Raw genomic sequence first — 21757 nt, 5'->3', positions numbered from 1 at the left:
CACAGGTGATGCAGGTGACACGCAGGAGACACACAGGTGACACACAGGTAACACACAGGTGACACAGGTGACACACAGGTGATGCAGGTGACACACAGGTGATGCAGGTGACACGCAGGAGACACACAGGTGACACACACAGCTGCATTTCACAAACCCACGACCCCAAAACCCCCTAAAATCCCTCAAAGCCCCCCCAAAATCCTTCACACATCCCTGAGAGCCCCATGGGCCACCCCCCAAAACCCCCACAAGGCCGAAAATGCTGCAATTTCCCTGAGGAACCCCTCAGAATCCCCCAAAACCCCCCCAAAAAACGAGTCTGAGGCAGAGCCAAAGCTCATTGGCCGCTTTATAAAAAGGGGGGGCTCGGGGGCCCCCCCGTATCAACATATGTACAGGGGAGGGGGAGGGGCATGTACAGGTATTTACACCCCCCGGGGGTATTTACAGAGCTGGGGGGGGAGGGGCGGGGGGGGAGGGGCGGACCCCCCTCACATCCCCCCCCTCCCCTCTGCAGGGTCCCAGCCCCTCCCCCCCCCAGACACGCCCCGAGTTTCTACAAGAAACAGCCAAAAAAAAAAAGGGAGGAAAAAGGAACAAGAGCCTTTTTCTGGATGGGGGGCGGTGACATCACCGCGATGATGTCACGGCGGTGTCGTGGTGACGTCATCACGGGCACTGCGCGGGGGGGGGGGAGGAGGGGCTGCGGTGACATCACGGCCATCGGGGGAGGGGTTGATGGTGACGGTGACCCCCCCCCAGGGCGTGGCCACAGCGATGACGTCAGCGATGGTGGCCAAAGGTCACCCAGGTGTCCCCTCGGCCAAAGCGCAGCTCCCGGCGTCCTCGGGTCAGTGGTGGCCCCTCGGGACGACCCTGGTGGCCAAACTGTGATGGAAGGTCAATGGTGGCACCCAAACACCGACCCTGGTGGCCAAAGGTCATTTATGGTGGCCCAGACGCCAACCCTGGTGGCCAAACTGTGATCAAAGGCCAATTTTGGCAGCCACGCACCGACCATGGTGGCCACGGGTCAACCACGGTGACTGAGAGTCAATGGTGGCAGCCAAACAGTGGCCAGAAGCCAACCCTGGAGGCCAAAAGCCGACTTTGGTGGCCAAACACCAACCCTGGTGGCCAAAGGTCAGCCTTGGTGATCAAAGATCAGCTGTGCCACCCAACCACGGACCCGGGTGGCCAAACCCCAACGGTGGCCGCCCCAAACCGCCCCTGGTGCCCAGCCCCGGCCCGGGCCAGCAGCCAGCCCCAGTCTGGGCCATATCCGGCCTAGTTGAGCGTGCCGCGGCAGCTCTCGGTGCGGCACAGGCACGGGATCTTGGTGTCCTCGATGGGGAACTTGTAGTCGTAGGTGATCTCCTCGTTGACGCCGATGGGCTGCTTGGAGTAGATGACGATCTTCTTCTGCGCCTCGATGGTGATCACCTTGGCGTAGCAGTTGGGCTGGGGGGGCACGGCGGGGTCAGCCTGGGCCCCCGACACGGCCTGGACCTCAAACACCCCTGAAATGCCCCAAAAACCCCTCCAGGTGCCCTCAATGGTCCTGAAACACCTGCCAGGTACCCTCAATAGCCCCAAAAACCCCTCCAGGCACCCTCAATGGTCCTGAAACACCTGCCAGGTACCCTCCATGGTCCTGCCCCAATGCCCTAAAACCCCTCCAGGTACCCTCACCGTGCTGCAGTGGTTGATGAATTATAACTAACATTATTAAACCATCATTTAACCTGGTTTAGCCCAGTTTAAACCAGGTTTATCCCGGTTTATCTCACCGTGCAGCAGTGCTTGATGAATGATAACTAACATTATTAATCAATCATTAAACCATCATTAGCCCAGGTTTAGGCCCGGTTTGCTCACAGTGCAGCAGTGGTTGATGAACGATAACTAACGCCATTAAACCCAGTTTAGCCCCGGTTTAGCCTGGTTTGGCCCGGTTTAGCCCGGTTTCTCTCACCGTGCAGCAGTGGTTGATGAAGCGCGCCAGGTTGCCGCACTTGGTGGCGTCGATGATGGTGTCGTGGTCCACGCGGAACAGGTAACTGCTGCCGATGCCCTCCTGGGCGTAGCGCTTCTCACGCATGTCAGCCACCACCTGGGGACACCGAGGGGACACTGGGGACACCATGGGGACACCCTGAGGGGCTCTGGGGACACTGGGGACACCATGGGGACACTGGGGACACCCTGAGGGGCTCTCAGGGCACTACAGGGACATTGGGGACACTGAGGGGACACTGGGGACACCACGGGGACACCGAGGGGACCCTGGGTGACACGCACCTGGCGGATGTTCTGCCCCACATACTCTATGACCAATGTCTGATCTGGGGACACCGTGGGACTCAGGGGACACGGGGGCGGTCTGGGGACACCGAGGCAGTTTGGGGACACTGGGTGACGCTGGGGGACACGCACCTGGCGGATGTTCTGCCCCACGTACTCAATCACCATCTCGTCGGCCGCGATCGGCTCCATGGCGAACAGGCCCCACTCGTGGATGCGGCTGCGGCCGAAGCGGAGCCGCTTCTTGCGGAACTGCGGGGACACAGGGACACAGAGGTGTGTCACCAGGGTGGGGATGGGACACGGGGACACAGGGACACAGAGGTGTGTCACCAGGGTGGGGATGGGACACGGGGACACAGGGACACAGGGACACAGAGATGTGTCACCAGGGTGGGGATGGGACACGGGGACACAGGGACACAGGGACACAGAGATGTGTCACCAGGGTGGGGATGGGACACGGGGACACAGGAACACAGGACACAGGGACGTGTCACCAGGGTGGGGATGGGACACGGGGACACAGGGACACAGGGACACAGAGATGTGTCACCAGGGTGGGGATGGGACACGGGGACACAGGGACACAGGGACACAGAGATGTGTCACCAGGGTGGGGATGGGACACGGGGACACAGGGACACAGAGGTGTGTCACCAGGGTGGGGATGGGACACAGGGACACAGGGACACAGAGATGTGTCACCAGGGTGGGGATGGGACACGGGGACACAGGGACACAGGGACACAGGGACACAGGGACGTGTCACCAGGGTGGGACACGGGGACACCAGAGGTGACACTGGGGGTGACCCGAGGGCCCACCTTGAGCTGGTTGAGCTTGAGCAGATCGCTGTCCGGCAGCGCGGCCGAGCCGATGGCGCTGAGCAGGCGCCGCTGCTCCGAGCGCCGCTCCGACAGTACGCGGTTGGGACCCTGCGGGGACAGGGATGGCATGGTGGGGACACCGCGGGGACAGGGACAGCATGGAGGGGACAGCGGGGACACCGAGGGGACACCGAGGGGACAGGGACAGCATGGAGGGGACAGCGGGGACACCGAGGGGACACTGAGGGGACAGGGATGGTGCTGAGCAGGCACCGCTGCACCGAGCGCCACTCTGACAGCACATGGTTGGGACCCTGTGGGGACAGGGGTGACATGGTGGGGACACCAAGGGGACAGGGATGGCATGATGGGGACCCTGTGGGGACAGGGGTGGCATGGTGGGGACACCGGGGACACTGAGGGGACACCGAAGGGTCAGAGATGGCGTGGTGGGGACACTGAGGGGACCGGGATGGCATTGAGGGGACACGCGGGGGACAGCGGGGGCTCACCTGCGTGTCAGGCGCGTCGGGGTCGGGGCGCGGCGCGGGGCAGGGCCGCAGGTAGCGCGCCTTCTCGCGCCGGCTGATGGGGTACCAGCCCTCGCTGCGCGCGCTGCCCGTGCGGTGCTCGCGGCTCTCGGGCCAGCGCCGGCGCCGGCGGCCGCTGCGGCTGCTGCGGCACCGCGGGCTGCTCCAGCGCGTCAGTGCGGCGCGTCAAGGAGAACCGGGACAGGAGGGAGAAACGGGACAACCGGGACAACTGGGACACACTGGGATAACCAGGACAAGGGGGATAACCAGGAGAACAGGGACACCAGGACACCAAGGACAAAGGGGACACCAGGATAACCGGGATAACCGGGACACACTGGGAGTACCGGGACAAGCAGGACACAGGGACAACCAGGACAAGTGGGATAACTGGGGCACCACGACACCAAGGACAAGTGGGACAAGCAGGATAACAGGGACACCTGGAAAGGACAGCGACGGCAATGGACAGTGGGACAAGGACACCAGAACAAGCAGGGCCAAGCAGGAAAATGGACACAGGGACAAGGACACCAGGGCACGCCAGGAGAGCAGGGGACAGAACCCAGCACCCCCAGCACTCACTGCCACCAACCCGAGGGGACCGTCCCAATTGCCTGTCCCTATGTCCCCAGTGCCCGTTCCCATGTCCCCAGCTGTCCCCATGTCCCCCCATGTCCCCAGCTGTCCCCATGTCCCCCCATGTCCCTGTGTCCCCATCCCCAAGGATATCAGTGTGTGGCACCCAGTGGGTGTCGTTGAGCCAGTGCGCAGTGCCATCCCCACGTCCCCAATGCCCGTCCCCATGTCCCCAATGCCCGTCCCCATGTCCCCCCGTGTCCCCAGCTGTCCCCATCCCCAAGGATATCAGTGTGTGGCACCCAGTGGGTGTCGTTGAGCCAGTGCGCGGCCCCGTCCTGCTGCAGCAGCCGCTCGTAGGTGAGCCGCAGGAACCGCGCGTCCTCGGCGTCCAGCCCGGCGCTCCAGATGTCGTACAGGATCGTCATCTGCTCGAACTCGCTGCGCGGCGCGAACGCCACCGCGGGCGCCGGGGACGCGGGGACGTTGCCGCCGTCGCCGCCGTTGCGGGGGCGCAGCCAGCGCCGGCCGCCGTCGCTGCTGTCGCTGTCGCTGCTGCTGTCGCTGTCGCTGCTGTCGCTGTCACCATCCTCATCCTCGCTGTCGCTCGAGGACGATGGCGGCGGCGCCGCCCGGTGCCGTTTGCGCCGTGCCGGTGGCGCCGATGGCGCTGACGATGGCGGTGCTGTCACCCCGCCCGTGGTGGCCTCGGTGGCGCCGGGCGGGGGCAGCTCGGCCACCACCTCCTCGGGCGCCTCCAGCACCTCCTCGAGGCACGGGGCGTGGCCGGGCGTGGCCGGCGGGGGCGGGGCTCTGTGGGGCGTGGCCCGGGCCAGGGGCACGGCGTAGTTGTGCTCCAGCAGCACGGGGGGGTCCCGGTTTGGGGGTGCCGGGGGTCCCTCGGGGGCGTCGCTGTCCCCGTCGCTGTCGCTGTCCCCGTCGCTGTCCCCGTCGCCGCGGGTGAGGGCGATGGCGGCCAGCACCGCCAGGTCCCCGCCCCCCGATTGCTGGGCCCCGCCCCGCTGTGAGTGTGGTGGGTGTGGCGGGTGGGCGTGGCCGGCCCCGCCCCGCGCCAGCTCCAGCAGCGAGGACGCGCCCAGGTGGTCGGCGGGGGCGCGGCCGGGCGGGGCGGGGCGCCGGGGAGGGGCGGGGCGCCGGGGCGGGGGGGCGATCCCAGCCCCGCCCCCGCAGAGGGCGGGGTCGTCGTTGCCACCGGCCCCGCCCCAACTCTTGACGAGGGAGGCGTGGTCGGCCGGGAGATTGGACACTGGCCGGGGAGGGGGCGGGGCCGCCGGGGGTGGGCGGGGCGGGTCCCTGCGGCGGGGCGGAGCCGGCGGAGGGGGCGGGGCTGGCGGCGGGAGGGGCTTGGGGAGGGAGGGGCTGGTGCTGGGGGCGGGGCCGGCGCTGGGGGCGGGGCCGGTGACCGGGGGGGGCGGGGCCGGCTCCTCCGGCTTGCGGCGCTTCTTGGGGGGAGGCAGGAGGGGGATGGGCGAGGAGGGGCGGGGCGGGGGGGGCGGGGCTGCGGAGAGAGAGGGGGGGGAGGGGGGGTCAGTCGGGGGGGGCACCCCGGAATAGAGGGGAGACCCCCCCAAAATCCAGAGAGACCCCCCCAAAAATCAGTGGAGAAACCCCAAAACCAGAGAAACCCCCCCAAAAATGAGGAGAGACCCTGAAATTCAAGGAGACCCCAAAATCCAAGGAGATCCCAACATGTGGGGAGACCCCAAAAAACTCAGGGAGACCCCAAAATCCCCGGATTTCCCCCCAAAACAAGCAGGGGGATGCCAGTGCAGAGGGACCCCAAAATCCCTGCATTTCCCCCCAAAATGTGAGTGTGTGAGGAGACCCCAAAACCCCGGCATTTCCCCCCAACTCGTGCCTGGGGGCAGGGGGCGCTCACCGGGTTTGGGCTCGGGGGGCCGGGGCGGCTCCGGGCGCTCTTCGGCCTCGTCCTCGGAGGATGACGAGGACGATGACGACGATGACGATGACGAGGATGACGATGACGAGGACGATGACGATGAAGACGGGGGCGCCGAGGAGGAACTGCTGCCCCGCCCCCCCTCGTACAGCGAGAGCTTGGAGGAGCCTTCGCTGCTGCCTTCGGCCTCCTCCTCCTCCTCCTCCTCCTCCTCTGCGGGGACAACGGGGGGACATCGGGGCTCGGTCACCTGCGCTGGGGCTGCCAGGCGTCACCAGAGACCCCAAAATGTCCCCATTGTCCCCCCAATGTCCCCCCATTGTCCCCAATGTCCCCAATGTCCCCCCATTGTCCCCCCATTGTCCCCAATGTTCCCCCAATGTCCCCAATGTCCCCCCATTGTCCCCCCATTGTCCCCCCATTGTCCCCAATGTCCCCCAATGTCCCAATGTCCCCCCATTGTCCCCCAATGTCCCCAATGTCCCCCAATGTCCCCCCAATGTCCCCCCATTATCCCCAATGTCCCCCAATGTCCCCAATGTTCCCCAATGTCCCCCCAATGTCCCCCCATTATCCCCAATGTCCCAATGTCCCCAATGTTCCCCCAATGTCCCCCCATTATCCCCAATGTCCCCAATGTCCCCCCAATGTCCCCCATTGTCCCCCCAATGTCCCCAATGTCCCAATGTCCCCAATGTCTCCCCAATGTCCCAATGTCCCCAATGTCCCCCCAATGTCCCCAATGTCCCCCAATGTCCCCCAATATCCCCCCAATGTCTCCCCAATGTCCCCAATGTCCCTGTTTGTCCCAAATGTCCCCAAAACCCCCCGTTTTGTCCCCATTTTGGTACCGTGTCCCCTCCTGGGGGGGGGTCCCCTCCTCTCGCCGTCCCTGCGGGCGCCCCCCGGCGGGGGGAGGGGCGCCTCGCCCTTCCTCCCCCTCCTCCTCCTCCTCCTCCTCTGCGCCGCCGCTTCGGCCTCGCGCTCCTCCTCCTCCTCCTCCTCCTGGGGGCAAAAAAGGGGGCGTCAGAAGGGGGATTCGGGGAGAAATTGGGGGGATTTGGGGGGAAATTGGGGGTCCTGGGAGGATTTGGGGGAGTTTCAGGGAGATTTGGGGAGAATTGGGGGGGATTTGGGGAGATTTGGGGGGAAATATAGATGACTGGGGGGATTTGGGGGAATTTTGGGGGGATTTGGGGGAAAATTGGGGGGATTTGAGGAGAATTGGGGGGAAATTGGGGGGATTTGGGGGGAAATTTGGGGAGATTTGAGGAGAATTGGGGGATTTGGGGGAGTTTGAGGGGCATTTGGGGGGGATTTGGGGGAAATTGCCAGGAATTTGTGGGGTCCCTGGGGGGTCCTGGGGGGTTTTTGGGGGTGTCAGTAATTTGGGGAGGGGTCAGTTTTTGGGTGAATTTGGGGAGGGGTCCCACCTTGGCCGAGAATGACTCCTCACAGGGTTGGGGTTTTTGGGAAGCTCAGGGGTTTTTTTGGGTTTTTTTGGGGTATTTTGGGGGGATTTTGGGATCCCAGAAGATCAGGATTTTTGGGGTGATTTCAAGGGTCAGTTTTTGGGTGAATTTGGGGAGGGGTCCCACCTTGGCCGACGATGACTCCTCGGACGCCTCCTCGCCCTCGCTGTCCAGCCGGAAAAGCTTCCGGCGCTTCCCGGGGCCCTCGGGGCGCGGCAGCTCCTTCTCTGCAGTTTGGGGTGAATTCGGGGGATTTTGGGGTTTTTTTGAGGGCTTTGGGGTTTTTTGGGGTTTTTGGGGAGGGGTCTCACCATCCTCATCCTCCTCGGGGGGGGTCGGGGGCCGGGGTCTCTTCTCCTCCCCCCCCTCGCCCAGCTCCGATGGCTCTTTCCGCTTCACCTTGGGGGGAAAACGCGAAAAAATGGGAAAAAGGGACAAAAATGGGCAAAAAAAGGACAAAAACAGGAAAAAAAGGGGACATAAATGGGAAAAAAGGGACAAAAATGGGGAAGAAGAGAAAAAATGGGAAAAAAGAGAGAAAAGCGGGAAAAAAGGGACAAAATCGGGAAAAAAGGGACAAAAATGGAAAAAGAGTAAAATAAGGAAAAGAAAAATAGGAAAAAGAGAGAAAAGCACAAAAAAAAAAGAGAAAAAGGAAGGAACGATGAGAAAAAAGAAAGTAAAATAAAACATAATTTAAAAAAGGGAAAAAATACAGAAAAATTACAAAAAACTAAAAGCTTTAAAAAACAGTATAATGACGAAGTAACACCAAAAAAAATCCCTGAAACCCCAAAACCCTCCCCAAAAAGGGACACCCTCCCTTAAACCCCAAAAAAGGACACCCAGCACCCCAAAATCCCCCCTGGAGCCCCCAAATCCCCCCAATTTCACCCCAAATCCCCCCAAACACCCCCAAAAGCCCCAGTTTTCCCCAATTTCAGCCCTAATCTTACCCCAAAGCCCCAGTTTTGCCCAAATCTCCCCGTTTTTGCCCCAAACCTTGAACGAAGGCAGCCTGAGCGCCCCCCTGAGCCCCCCGCCCACTCCATGAGCGACAGCAGCGCCCCCCAAAGCCCCAAATCCCCCCAATTTCAGCCCCAATTTTGCCCAATTTCACCCCAAAGCCTCAATTCTCCCCAGTTTTGCCCAAATCTCCCCATTTTTGCCCCAAACCTTGAACGAAGGCAGCCTGAGCGCCCCCCGAGCCCCCCGCCCACTCCACGGGCGATAACAGCGCCCCCTGCAGGCCAGCGCCCTCCAAAGCCCCAATTTCACCCGATTTCCCCCCAAAGCCCCAAATTTTGCCCATTTTTGCCCAAATCTCGCGGTTTTCGCCCCAAACCTTGAATGACGGCAGCCTCAGTGCCCCCCGGAGCCCCGCGCCCCCTCCCCGCGCCCACTCCACGAGGGAGAGCAGGGCCGGGGGCGGCTCCTTCGGCCTCGCCCGCTCCGGGGGCTCCTCCCGGCCCCGCCCCGACTGGAACGGCTGAAACACGGCGGGACACGTTGGGGGAAATCGGGGAAAACTGGGGAAATTGGGGGGTTTGGGGAAATTGAGGTGTTTTGGGGGAAATTGGGGAAATTGGGGGGGTTTGGGGAAATTGAGGGGCTTTGGGGGAAATTGGGGGGTTTGGGAAATTGAGGGGCTTTGGGGAAATTGGGGGGCTTTGGGGAAATTGAGGTGTTTTGGGGGAAATTGGGGGGGTTTGGGGAAATTGGGGAAATTGGGGGCTTTGGGGAAATTGGGGAAATTGGGGGGCTTTGGGGAAACTGGGGTGTTTTGGGGGAAATTGGGGCAATTGGGGGGTTTGGGGAAATCGGGAAAACTGGGGAAACTGGGGGGCTTTGGGGAAATTGGGGTGTTTTGGGGGAAATTGAGGGGCTTTGGGGAAATTGGGGAAAACTGGGGAAATTGGGGGGCTTTGGGGAAATTTGGGGGCTTTGGGGAAATTGGGGAAATTGGGGGGCTTTGGGGAAATTGAGGTGTTTTGGGGAAAATTGGGGGGGTTTGGGGAAATTAGGGGGATTTGGGACATCAGGGAGGAAAATTGGGGCATTTTGGGGAAATTAAGGGGATTTGGGGGGTCAGGGGGGATTTCAGGGGGGCAGATGGGGAGAGATTGGGGGTCTGGAGAGAGGTTTTGGGGTGATTTTGGGGCACATTGTAGAGCAGGTTTTCAGACATGTTTTGGGGCAGTTTCAGGCGATTTTGGTCCCACCTTGACCTGCTCCTCCTTGCGGGTTTTGGGGTGGTTTTGGGGCAGTTTTGGCACGGTTTTGGGACACATTCTGGGTCACTTTAGTCCGATTTTGGCCCCTCTCTGGCCTTGACCTGCGCCTCCGTTTGGGGCAGTTTTAGGTGTTTCAGGGCAGGTTTTGAGACAATTTTGGGACACATTTTGGGGCACTTTTGGGACACATTTTGGGGCAGTTTTAGGGTGTTTCAGGGCAGTTTAGGGACACATTTTGGGGTGAATTCAGGGTATTTCAGCCCCACCTTGACCTGATCTTCCTTGCGCATTTTGTGGCAGTTTTGGGGCAATTTTGGGACACATTTTGGGGTGTTTTAGGGCAGGTTTCAGGGCAGGTTTTGGGGTGTTTTAGGGCAGATTCTGTTCCCACCTTGACCTGCTCCTCCTTGCGCATTGTGAGGCAGTTTTGGGGTGATTTTAGGGCAGGTTCTAGGGCAGGTTTTGGAGCACATTTTGGGGCAGTTTTGGGACAGATTTTGGATTACTTTCAGGGAATTTCAGCCCACCCTGACCTGCTCCTCCTTGCGTGCTTTGGGGCAGTTTTAGTGAGCTTTAGGGCAGGTTTTGGGACAGATTCGGGTCAGGTTTCAGGGCAGGTTTTGGGGGGTTCCAGGGCACATTTTGGGTCAGTTTAGGGTGACTTTGGGGCCGTTCTCACCTTGACCTGCTCCTCCTTGCGCTCCCACCAGGCGTCGAAGGCGCGGAAGGCCACGTTCTCCACCATCTTCCTGTTGAGGTCCCTCTGCATGGTGGCCTTCATCTCGTGCACCAGCGCCGCCAGCACGCCCTCCACGGGCCCCCCGCCCCAATCGGGGGCCGCGCCCACCCCGGGGGGCTCCGGGGGGCGGGGCAAGGGCGGCGGGGGCGGGGCCGGCTCCGTGCCCGGCGGCCGCTCCTCCCCGAATTGGGGGGAAAAAGGCGGGAAATGCGGGGGCGGGGCGAAAGGGGGTGGGGCGAAGGGAGGCACGCCCACCCCGAATGGAGGCGGGGCTTTGGATGCTGAGGCCCCGCCCCCCGATGGGCGGAGCCTGCTCAGCAGCTGCGTCTGCAGCTGGAATGGGGGTGGGGGAGGAGGCACCACGCCGGCCCCGCCCCCCGCGGCCGCGCCCCCCGCGGCCCCGCCCCCTGCCCAGCGGGCCCCGCCCCCCGCCCCGCCCCCTCCCAGGCGCCCCAGGAGCTCGAACAGCGCTGGGGGGGGAGGGGAGGCCCCGAAATCGGGCGGGGGGAGGGGCCGCGGGGGGGGGAGGGGCACGGCCATGAGGGGGGGCGGGGGGGGCGGGAACGAGGGGGGAGGGGGCGGGGACGGGAAGGGGGAGGGGGGCAGCGGGGGGGGCGGGGCCTCGGCGGCGTCATCCGAGGAGATTTCCATGTCCTCCCCCGAGGAGAGCTGCGGAAACGGGGGAAAATCACCCAAAATTGGGGTCGGCGGGGGTGGGAGGCACTAACAGAACCCAAAATATCTGAAATGTACCCAGAATTGTCCCAAACACCCGCTGAAATATCCCAAATCCACCCCAAAAACTCCCAAATCCCTGCCAAGCTTCCCAATTTCCTCCATAAGTCTCCCAAATCCCCCCCAAAACCTCCACGATCCACCGAAAACCTCCCAAATCCCCCCAAACCTTCCCAAACTTCCCCAAAATCCCCCCAAACCTCCCAAATCCCCCCAAGTACCCCCCAGACGCCCCAAACCCACCCAAAACCGCCCAAATTCCCCCCAACCCCCCCAAATTGCCCCCCCAGCCCCCCCCTTTCCCCCTCCCCCACTCACCCCGTCCGTGCCGTTCTCCCGGGGGGGGCTCCTCGCTGGGGGGGGCGGGGCCGCTCCCTCCTCCCCTCCCCCCCCTGCCCCTCCCCCGTCCTGGGGGGGCTCCTCGCGGGGGGGCTCCTCGCGCGGGGGGGCGGGGCCTCCCGCCGGCCCCTCCCCCTCCATTAACAACAGCGGGGTCCCCTCCCCGCCCATCACCGAGTGGGCGGGGCTGGGCGGGGTGCGGGGCTGGGCGGGCGGAGGGGGCGTGGCCTCGCGGCGCTGCGGCTCCTCCCCCAGCTCCTCGTGCTCCTCGTGGTGATGGGCAGGGGGCGGGGCGAAGAAGGGGTGTGGCTGCCCGCCCTGCAGCAGCGCCTCGATGCGCATGTCCAGGCTGCTGTGCTGCGCGAAGGGGACGCTCTCGGGGGTCCCCTCGGGGGCCGGGGAGCCCCCCCGGGCCGGGGAGCCCCCCATGGGCGGCGGAGGGGGCGGGGAAACGCCCCGGGGCGGCGGAGGGGGCGGGGCGAAGGGCAGGAAGGAGGAGGAGCCTGAGGGGGGCGGGGGAGGGGGCGGGCGGCGCGAGGGGAAGGGCGAGACCACGCCCACACCGCCGGAAACCACGCCCCCAACTCCAGCAGACACCACGCCCCCACAGACGGAGGTCACGCCCGCCATTGCGGAGGCCACGCCCACCGCGCCAGAGGCTCCGCCCCCAGCCAGGGAGGGGGGCGTGTCCGGGGGGCGGCGGGGGGAGGGGAAGGGGTCGGGTGGGGGGAAGGGCAGCCTGGAAAGAGAGAAAATGGGGGGGGGTTAGAGAATGGGCAAAAATGGGGAAATGGCCCCAAAAATGGGGAAATGGTCCCAAAGTTGTTTAAATTGCCCCAAAAATTGGGGAGAGACCCCAAAAATGGGGAAACGACCCCAAAATTGGGGAAATTGCCCCCCAAAAATTGGGGAGAGACCCCAAAAATACCGGGGAAACTACCCAAAAAAATCGAGATAAAACTCCAAAAACTGAGGAACAAACCCAAAAATGGGAAAAGTACCCCAAAATTGGGAAAACTGCCCCAAAAATTAGGGGCGGACCCCAAAATATAGGGAAAAACCATAAAAATGGGGGAGAGACCCGAAAAATGGGGAAAGTCCACTAAAATATAGGAAATAACCCCAAAAATTGGGCAGCAAATAAAAAATTGGGGAAATCGCCAAATAATGGGAAATGACCCAAAAAACAGTGGGGAAAAAAAAAACCAAAAATTGTGGAAATTACCACAAAAATGGGGAGAGACCTCAAAATTGAAGAAATTACCCCAAAATTGGAGAAACCCTCTAAGAAAGGGGGGAAATCCTCCAAAAATGGAGGAAATCTCCAAAAATTGGGAACAAACCCCCAAGAATTGGGGAAACTTCCCAAAAATTTGAATTCTCCCCCAATTACCCACTCCCCAAATTCAGGATCCCCCCAACCCCTAAAATTCCATTTTCCCCCCCAAAATTTCCCCCCCAAATTCAGGATCCCGCCCCCAACTCCACGACACCAAAAATCCAGGATTCCATCCCAAAAATCTCAGATCCCTCCCCAAATTTGGGATCCTCCACAAAATCCCGAATTTCCCACAAAACCCTGGATTTCCCCCCAAATCCAATTCTCCCCAAAATCCCCGTTTTTCCCCCCAAACCTCACCTGCCCCCGTAGGGGGAGGGGCTCCCGTCAGCGAAGGCCCCGAAGGGGGCGGGGCCAGGTGGAGGAGGCGGGGCTGCGAACGGGCCGGCGCTGAAGGCCCCGCCCCCAGCCCCGCCCCCCTCTGGGGCGGTGCCGTTGTTGCCGGAGGGGGCGGGGCCTGGCGGAGGGGGCGGGGCGAAGGCGCCCTCGGCCGAGGGGCGGCGCCGGGGGAGGGGCTCCAGTGGGGGGGGCGGCTGCAAAAAATGGGGGAAAAAAGGGGAAAAAGGGGAAAAAAAGGGGGTCAGGAACCCCAAAATACAACAGGGGACCCTAAAAATCCACCCTGGGACCCCAAAATACCCGAGAGACCCCAAAACCCACCCAGGGACCCCCAAAATCCCCTCTGGGATATCTGACATCCAACAGGGCCCCCAGACCCACCCCGAACTCCCCCAAATCCCCCCAGTTTTACCCAAAATCCCCCAAATTCACCCCAAATCCCCCCTCACCGTGTCCCCCCGGTCCCCCGAGGCTTTGCTGCCCCCCGTGGGCACCGTCTGGGGCGTGTAGGAGCCACTGACAATGAGATCGTACAGCTTCATCCTTTGCTGGCCTGGAAAACACCAAAAACACCAAAATTAACCCCAAAAACAAAGTCTGGGGTCAGCTCGTACAGCTTCATCCTTTGCTGGCCTGGAAAACACCAAAAACACCAAAATTAACCCCAAAAACAAAGTCTGGGGTCAGCTCGTACAGCTTCGTCCTTTGCTGGCCTGAAATGGACCAAAAACATCAAAATTAACCCCAAATCAGCCCCAAAACAGAGCCTGGGGGGTGCAGGAACCACTGACAATGAGATCGTACAGCTCCATCCTCTGCTGGCCTGGAAAACACCAAAAACACCAAAATTAACCCCAAAATACTGTCCTGGGTCAGCTCGTACAGCTCCATCCTCTGCTGGTATAAAATGCACCAAAACCACCAAAATTGACCCCAAAATCACACCCAGAACAGCTCACACTGCTCCATCCTCTGCTGTCCTGAAAAACACCAAAAAACCAAAATTCAGCCCCAAAATTACACCCGGAACAGAGCCCGGGCTCAGCTTGTGCAGCTCCATCCTCTGAAATGAACCAAAAACCCAAAAATCAGCCCCAAAATCGCACCCAGGGCACAGCCACACCAAGGCCTGGAATTTGGGGTAATTCCACCCCAAAAATCCGGGATTTGGGGCAGTTCCATCCCAAAAGTCTGGAATTTGGGGCAGTTCCACCCAAAAATCTGAGATTTGGGGCAGTTCTGCCCCAGAAATCCTGCATTAGGCCCCAAAATCTGGGACCTGGGGCACGGACACCCCAAAAACCCAAAAAATCCCCCGGAGCTGATGCCAAATCTCCGATAACTGATCCCAAACCCCTGATAAACGATCCCAAACCCCTATAACTGATCGAAAATCTATAAATGCCAGAAAAATGATCCTAAATCCCCAATAACTGATCACACACCCAACAAATCCCCTATAACTGACCCAAACCCCCTACAACTGATCCCAAACCCCACAAATCCTGTCTAAACACCCCATAAATCCCCTATAACTGATTCCAAATCTGCTATAACTGAACCCAAACCCCATAAATCGGTGTAAAACCCCCACAAATCAATAGAAAACCCCCGTAAATCAATACAAAACCCCAATAAATCAATATAAATCTCACACAGACCCACCCCTGACATCAAGCTGGGTGTGAATGGCCGTGCCCGTGACGGTGGCGTTGTGCAGGTGCCGCACGGTGTCGCACACACCCCATAAATCAATATAAATCCCCCATAAATCACTATAAAACCCCCACAAATCACTATAAATCGATATAAATCTCACCCCTGACATCGAGCTGGGCGTGGATGGCCGTGCCCATGACGGTGGCGTTGTGCAGGTGCCGCACGGTGTCGCACACACCCCATAAATCGATATAAATCCCCCATAAATCAATACAAAGCCCCCATAAATCACTATAAAATCGCTATAAAATCACTATAAATCGATATAAATCCCATATAATCTCACCCCTGACATCGAGCTGGGCGTGGATGGCCGTGCCCATGACGGTGGCGTTGTGCAGGTGCCGCACGGTGTCGCACACACCCCATAAATCGCTATAAATGCCCCATAAATCGCTATAAAACCCCTATAAATCAATATAAATCCCAGATAAACTCACCCCTGACATCGAGCTGTGCGTGGATGGCCGTGCCCATGACGGTGGCGTTGTGCAGGTGCCGCACGGTGTCGCACACGCCCCATAAACCGATATAAATCCCCCATAAATTGATATAAATCCCCCATAAATCACTATAAAATCACTATAAATCGATATAAATCTCACCCCTGACATCCAGCTGTGCATGGATGGCCGTGCCCATGACGGTGGCGTTGTGCAGGTGCCGCACGGTGTCGCACACACCCCATAAATCGATATAAAATCGCTATAAAATCACTATAAATCAATATAAATCGATATAAATTTCACCCCTGACATCGAGCTGGGCGTGGATGGCCGTGCCCATGACGGTGGCGTTGTGCAGGTGCCGCACGGTGTCGCACACACCCCATAAACCGATATAAATCCCCCATAAATCACTATAAAACCCCTATAAATCGATAGAAATCTCACCCCTGACATCCAGCTGGGCGTGGATGGCCGTGCCCATGACGGTGGCGTTGTGCAGGTGCCGCACGGTGTCGCACACACCCCATAAATCGATATAAATCCCCCATAAATCACTATAAATCACTATAAATCGATATAAATCCCACATAAACTCACCCCTGACATCGAGCTGGGCGTGGATGGCCGTGCCCATGACGGTGGCGTTGTGCAGGTGCCGCATGGTGTCGCACACACCCCATAAATCGATATAAATCCCCATAAATCACTATAAAACCCCTATAAATCGATATAAATTCCATATAAACTCACCCTGACGTCGAGCTGGGTGTGAATGGCCGTGCCCATGACGGTGGCGTTGTGCAGGTGCCGCACGGTGTCGCACACACCCCATAAATCGATATAAAATCACTATAAAATCGCTATAAATCGATATAAATCCCATATAATCTCACCCCTGACATCGAGCTGGGCGTGGATGGCCGTGCCCATGACGGTGGCGTTGTGCAGGTGCCGCACGGTGTCGCGGGCGCCCCGCGAGGACCCGAAGGTGACGCGGGCCAGCCCCAGGTGCTTGCGCGTCTTGGGGTGCAGCAGCACCTCCACCTCCTCCACCTCGCCGAACTTGCGGCACATCTCGCGCAGGAAGCCCTCGCGGATGTTGTCGTTGAGGCGCGCGAAGGTCACCTCCTTCAGCGGCACCTGCCCCACGTAGAACTCGTCCAGCTGGGAGCCCCAAAAACACAGGAAATTAACCCAAAATGTGTCATTGAAATACTGCTGAAATCCCAAATGCTATCAGTGAAATACAGCCAAAATCCCAAATTGATCCCTGAATCAATTCCTGAATTCTAAACCCCAACCCCTCCTTCAGCGGCACCTGCCCCACGTAGAACTCGTCCAGCTGGGAGCCCCAAAAACAGAGAAATTTAACCCAAAATGTGTCATTGAAATACTGCTGAAATCCCAAATGCTATCAGTGAAATATAGCCAAAATCCCAAATCAATCCCTGAATCAATTCCTGAATCCTAAACCCCAGCCCCTCCTTCAGCGGCACCTGCCCCACATAGAACTCATCTAACTATGGACCCAAAAAGAGAGAAATTTAACCCAAAATGTGTCATTGATACATGGCTGAAATCACCAAATCCAACCCCAAATCCACCCCAAATCCTATTAATGAAATACGGGCAAAACCACAAATTTCTGTTAGGGAAAAATGGCCAAAACCCTAAATCCACCCCAAATCCTACTAGTAAAATATGGCCAAAACCCCAAACTTCTGTTAGTGAAACACGGCCAAAACCCCAAATTCTGTCAGTAAAATATGGCCAAAACCCCAAATTTCTGTTAATAAAACTAGCCAAAATCCTAAATCCACCCCAAATCCTACTAGTGAAATATGGCCAAAACCCCAAATCCTGTCAGTGAAAAATGGGCAAAATTCCAAATCAAACCCCAAATTTCTGTCAGTGAAAAATGGCCAAAACCCCAAATCCACCCCAAACCCCAAATCCACCCCAATCCCCCAACACCCCAAATCCTCACCTTGAACTTGGGAATCCAGCCCCAAACCCCCCAAATCCAAACACCCCCCAAAAACCCCAAAATTGCCCAAAAACCCCAAAACTGCCGATTCTCACCTTGAACTTGGGCACGGGCAGGGACAGGTCCCGGTGCTTGGCCCAGATCCTGCGGGGCCGCGGGTCCTGCACGGGCCCGGCCGGGGGGAACCCCGAATCCTGCACCCCAAAATATCCAAAAACGGAATTACCACCCCAAAACGGCACAAAAACACCCAAACAGGACAAAATCACCCAAAACCCACCCAAAATGGCACAAAACCACCCAAAACCGCGGGTCCTGCACGGGCCCGGCCGGGGGGAGCCCCAAATCCTGCACCCCAAACCATCAAAAATTACAGTTAGCACCCCAAAAACGGCATAAATCCACCCAAAACCCCGAGCAGGAGTGGGAATCCACAAAACAATCAAAAAAGAGTTAAACCCAGCATTTTTGGGGTCGGGGTGGGGGCAGTTTTGGGGCTGTTCAGGGCAGTTTTGGGTGAGATTTTTGGGTGCAATTTTGGGGAGTTCTTAGGTGAGATTTTGGGGCAGTTTTGGGGCAGTTTGGGCCAGTTTCAGACGACATTTCAGGGAAGTTTTGGGGCCATTTCAGTTGAAATTTTGGGGCAGTTTTGGGGCAGTTTCAGCTGAAATTTCAGGGCAGTTTTGAGCAAGATTTTGGGGCAGTTTGGGCCATTTTCAGACGACATTTCAGGGAAGTTTTGGGGCACTCTTGGGTGAGATTTTGGGTCAGTTTTGGGGCCATTTCAGTTGAAACTTTGGGGCAGTTTTGGCGCAGTTTCAGCTGAAATTTCAGGGCAGTTTTGGGTGAGATTTTGGGCAGTTTTGGGGCTGTTTGGGGTGACATTTCAGGGCACTTTTGGGGCAGTTTCAGGGCAGTTTAGGGCCGGTTTTTGGTGAGATTTCAGGGCACTTTTGGGGCACTTTCAGCTGACATTTAGGAGCAGTTTTGGGGCAGTTTCAGCTGAAATTTCAGGGCAGTTTTGGGGTGGTTTTGGGTGAGATTCGGAGGCAGTTTTGGGGTGACACTTCAGGGCAGTTTTTGGGGCAATTCTGGGGCAGTTTGGGGGTCATTTTAGCTGACGTTATGGGGCAGTTTTGGGGTAATTTTGGGGCAGTTTGGGGTGACATTTCAGGGCAGTTTTGGGGCTGATTCTGAGTGACCTTTCAGAGCAGTTTTAGGGTGATTTTTGGCGACATTTCAGTGCAGTTTTGGGGCAATTTCGGGGGAGTTTTTGCTGATATTCCAGGGCAGTTTTGGGGTCATTTTAGCTGACGTTATGGGGCAGTTTTGGGGCAGTTTGGGGTGACATTCCAGGGCAGTTTTGGGGCAGTTCAGGGTGATATTTCAGGGCAGTTTTTGGGGCAATTTGGGGGCAGTTTTGGGGTCATTTTTGCTGACGTTATGGGGCAGTTTTGGGGTAATTTTGGGGCAGTTTTGGGGTCATTTTGGGGCAGTTTGGGGTGACATTCCAGGGAAGTTTTGGGGCAATTTTGGGTTCGTTTTAGCTGACATTATGGGGCAGTTTTGGGGCAGTTTTGGGGCAGTTTGGGGTGACATCCCAGGGCAGTTTTGGGGCTGGTTCTGAATGAGATTTCAGAGCAGTTTTGAGGGCATTTTGGGGCAGTTTGGGGTGACATTCCAGGGCAGTTTTGGGGCGGTTTTGTACGGGATTTCGGGGCAGTTTCGGGGTCAGTTTTGGGGCGATTTCAGGGCGCTTTGGGGTGACTCACGGGCACGCTGAAGTGCACGCCATCGTATCTGTAGAGCTTCTGTCCCCCCCGGCGCAGGGCGGGGTCCAGCAGCAGCTTGTAACTGCGCCAGGGGACGCTGGGGGTCCTGGGGGCGTCACCCCCCGGCTCGGGCTCCATGCCCCCGCCTCATTGACCCTGGGAGGGGAGCAAAGCTGCGTTAAACCCACCCAAAATCTGCATAAACGTACTCAAACCCACCCAAAACCTGCACAAATGTACTCAAACCCACCCAAAATCTGCACAAATGTACTCAAACCCACCCAAAACCTGCACAAATGTACTCAAACCCACCCAAAACCTGCACAAATGTACTCAAATCCACCCAAAATCTGCATAAACCCACTCAAAATCTGCATCAACCCACCCAAACTCTACATAAACCCCCCCAGAATGGACACTGGGGGTCCTGGGGCTCCATGCCCCCACCTCATTGACCCTGCAGAGACACAAAAACAGCACTAAGTGTACCCAAAATCGGCATAAATCCAACCAAAGCCTGCACAAATCCACTCAAATCCAGTCAAAATCTGCATAAATCCACCCAAAATCTGCACAAAGCCACACAAAATGTGCATAAATCCATCCCAAATCTGCAGAAATCCAGCCAACATCTGCATAAATCCAGTCAGAATCTGCATAAATCCACCCAAAATCTGCATAAATCCACTCAAAATCTGCATAAATTTGCCCAAATTCTGCATAAATCCACCCAAAATCCCCCCCCGAATGGACACTGGGGGTCCTGGGGCTCCAAGCCCCCACCTCATTGATCCTAAAGGGGAGACACAAACCCACCCAAAATCTGCATAAATCCACCCAAAATCTGCATAAATCCACCCCAAACCGGCACAAATCCAGTCAAAACCTGCAAAAATCCACTCAAATCTGGTCAAAATCTGCATAAATCTACCCAAAATCTGCATAAATCCATGCAAAAAAGCACAAAATCTGCCTAACCCGACCCAAAATCTGCATAAATCCACTCAAAACCTACACAAACCCAAGCAAAATCCACCCAAATCCACCTAAACTCATCCAAAATCTGCATAAATCGACCCAAAATCTGCATAAACTCATCCAAAATCTGCATAAATCCACCTAAAATCTGCATAAACTCATCCAAAATCTGCATAAATCTACTGAAATCCACTCAAAATCTGCATAAAGCTACACAAAATCTACATAAACACACCCCAAACTCACCCAAAATCCACCTACAGGCACAAACCCACCCAAAACCGGCACAAATCCCCCCAAAACCCCCCGAATCCCTCCCCAACCCTGCACAGACCCTCCACAAATTTATCGTCGTATCCCCCTCAAATTCCCCTGAATTCTGCCCAAAACTATCCTCAAATTCCGCCTCAATTGCCCCCAAAATCCCCTCAATTTTTCCCCCAATTGCCCCCCAAATCCTGCCCCATGTCTTGCCCAAACCCCCCTCAAATTCCCCCATTTCCTCCCCAAAATCGCCCCCACAAATCCACCCAACTCCCCCTGAAATTTCCCCCCAAATTCACTTTAAATCCCCCCAATTCCACCCCAAATTTCCCCCAAATCTCCTCAAATTCCCCTCAAACCCTCCTCAAGTCCCGATTCCTCCCCAAATCCCCTCAAAATCCCCCCCAGAACCCCAAATCTCCCTCAATCCCCCCCAAATCCCCTCATACCCCCCTCAAGTCCCAAATTTCCCCCTAAATCCCCCTGAAATTCCCCAAATCTCCCCCCAAATTCCCTTAAAATCCCAAATCCCCCCCAAATTTCCCCCACACCCCCGTCAAACCCCAAATCCTCTCAATTCCCCTCGAACACCCCCTCAAACCCCAAATTTCCCAAAATTAACCCCAAATTCCCCTCACGCCGGCCCCCCCTCACCTGCGGCCGCCGCCGCCGCCCCCTCCGCGGGCCGGGGGAGGCGCGGGGGGGGTTCCGCCGCCCGGCGAGGCCCCGCGGGCGTTTCTGGGCCGGCTCCTGACGGTTCCGGGCGCTTTTCCGGCGGTTTCGGGGGAATTTTCGGCGTTTTTGGGGCGATTTTCGGCGCTTTTGGGGCTCCCGGCGCCGCCGCCGGCCGCGGCTGAGGGGAGGGGGCGGAGCCTGCGCCGGAAGTCGCGCCCGCGCGGCTCTCGCGAGAGCGCCAACGGCCGGGCCCGCACTTTCCACACGCGCGCCCCCCCCTTTCCCTTCACTCCCCCCGGGGCGAAAAACGCCCGGAATTGAACCAAAACAGCGACAAAAAACACGGGGGGAATTTATGCGTGTGGGGGGTATCGCGTGGAGGGCAGGGAGGGGAGAGCGGCGCGGCGGCCGTGGCGAATCTGCCGCCGCCGGCACTTTCGCTACATCGCCTTTCCTGGCCTTTAGCCTCATTTGGGCCTGTTCCGAGCCCGGTTTTGCGCGTTAATCCGCGTTTTTCAGCTTTTAACCCTTTTTTGGTGCCGTTTC

At 58.2% G+C, this 21757-nt stretch overlaps 1 protein-coding gene across 1 annotated transcript; it reads right to left on the bottom strand.

The window, feature by feature from the left end:
• Positions 1-458: 458 nt before the first annotated feature.
• Positions 459-21397, bottom strand: LOC135460558 (histone-lysine N-methyltransferase SETD1A-like). The gene is made up of 19 exons (XM_064737447.1): positions 21191-21397; positions 19295-19450; positions 17618-17716; positions 16429-16699; positions 14152-14190; positions 13817-13920; positions 13329-13561; positions 11669-12428; positions 10556-11284; positions 8988-9131; positions 7769-8041; positions 7022-7175; positions 6150-6383; positions 4539-5768; positions 3650-3843; positions 3135-3245; positions 2440-2559; positions 1979-2116; positions 459-1464 (listed from the first exon to the last, which is right to left on the bottom strand). Exons 2-19 carry the CDS (start codon positions 19430-19432, stop codon positions 1291-1293), a joined length of 5145 nt encoding a protein of 1714 aa, XP_064593517.1. The 5' UTR covers positions 19433-19450; positions 21191-21397; the 3' UTR covers positions 459-1290.
• Between the last annotated feature and the right edge of the window lie 360 nt (positions 21398-21757).

The sequence above is a fragment of the Zonotrichia leucophrys genome, unplaced genomic scaffold (genome assembly GCF_028769735.1).
Source record: "Zonotrichia leucophrys gambelii isolate GWCS_2022_RI unplaced genomic scaffold, RI_Zleu_2.0 Scaffold_58_302659, whole genome shotgun sequence".
NCBI classification, from domain to species: Eukaryota; Metazoa; Chordata; class Aves; order Passeriformes; family Passerellidae; genus Zonotrichia; species Zonotrichia leucophrys.
The sequence above is the reverse complement of the archived record's forward strand: the minus strand, read 5'-3'. Positions and strand labels throughout refer to the sequence as shown.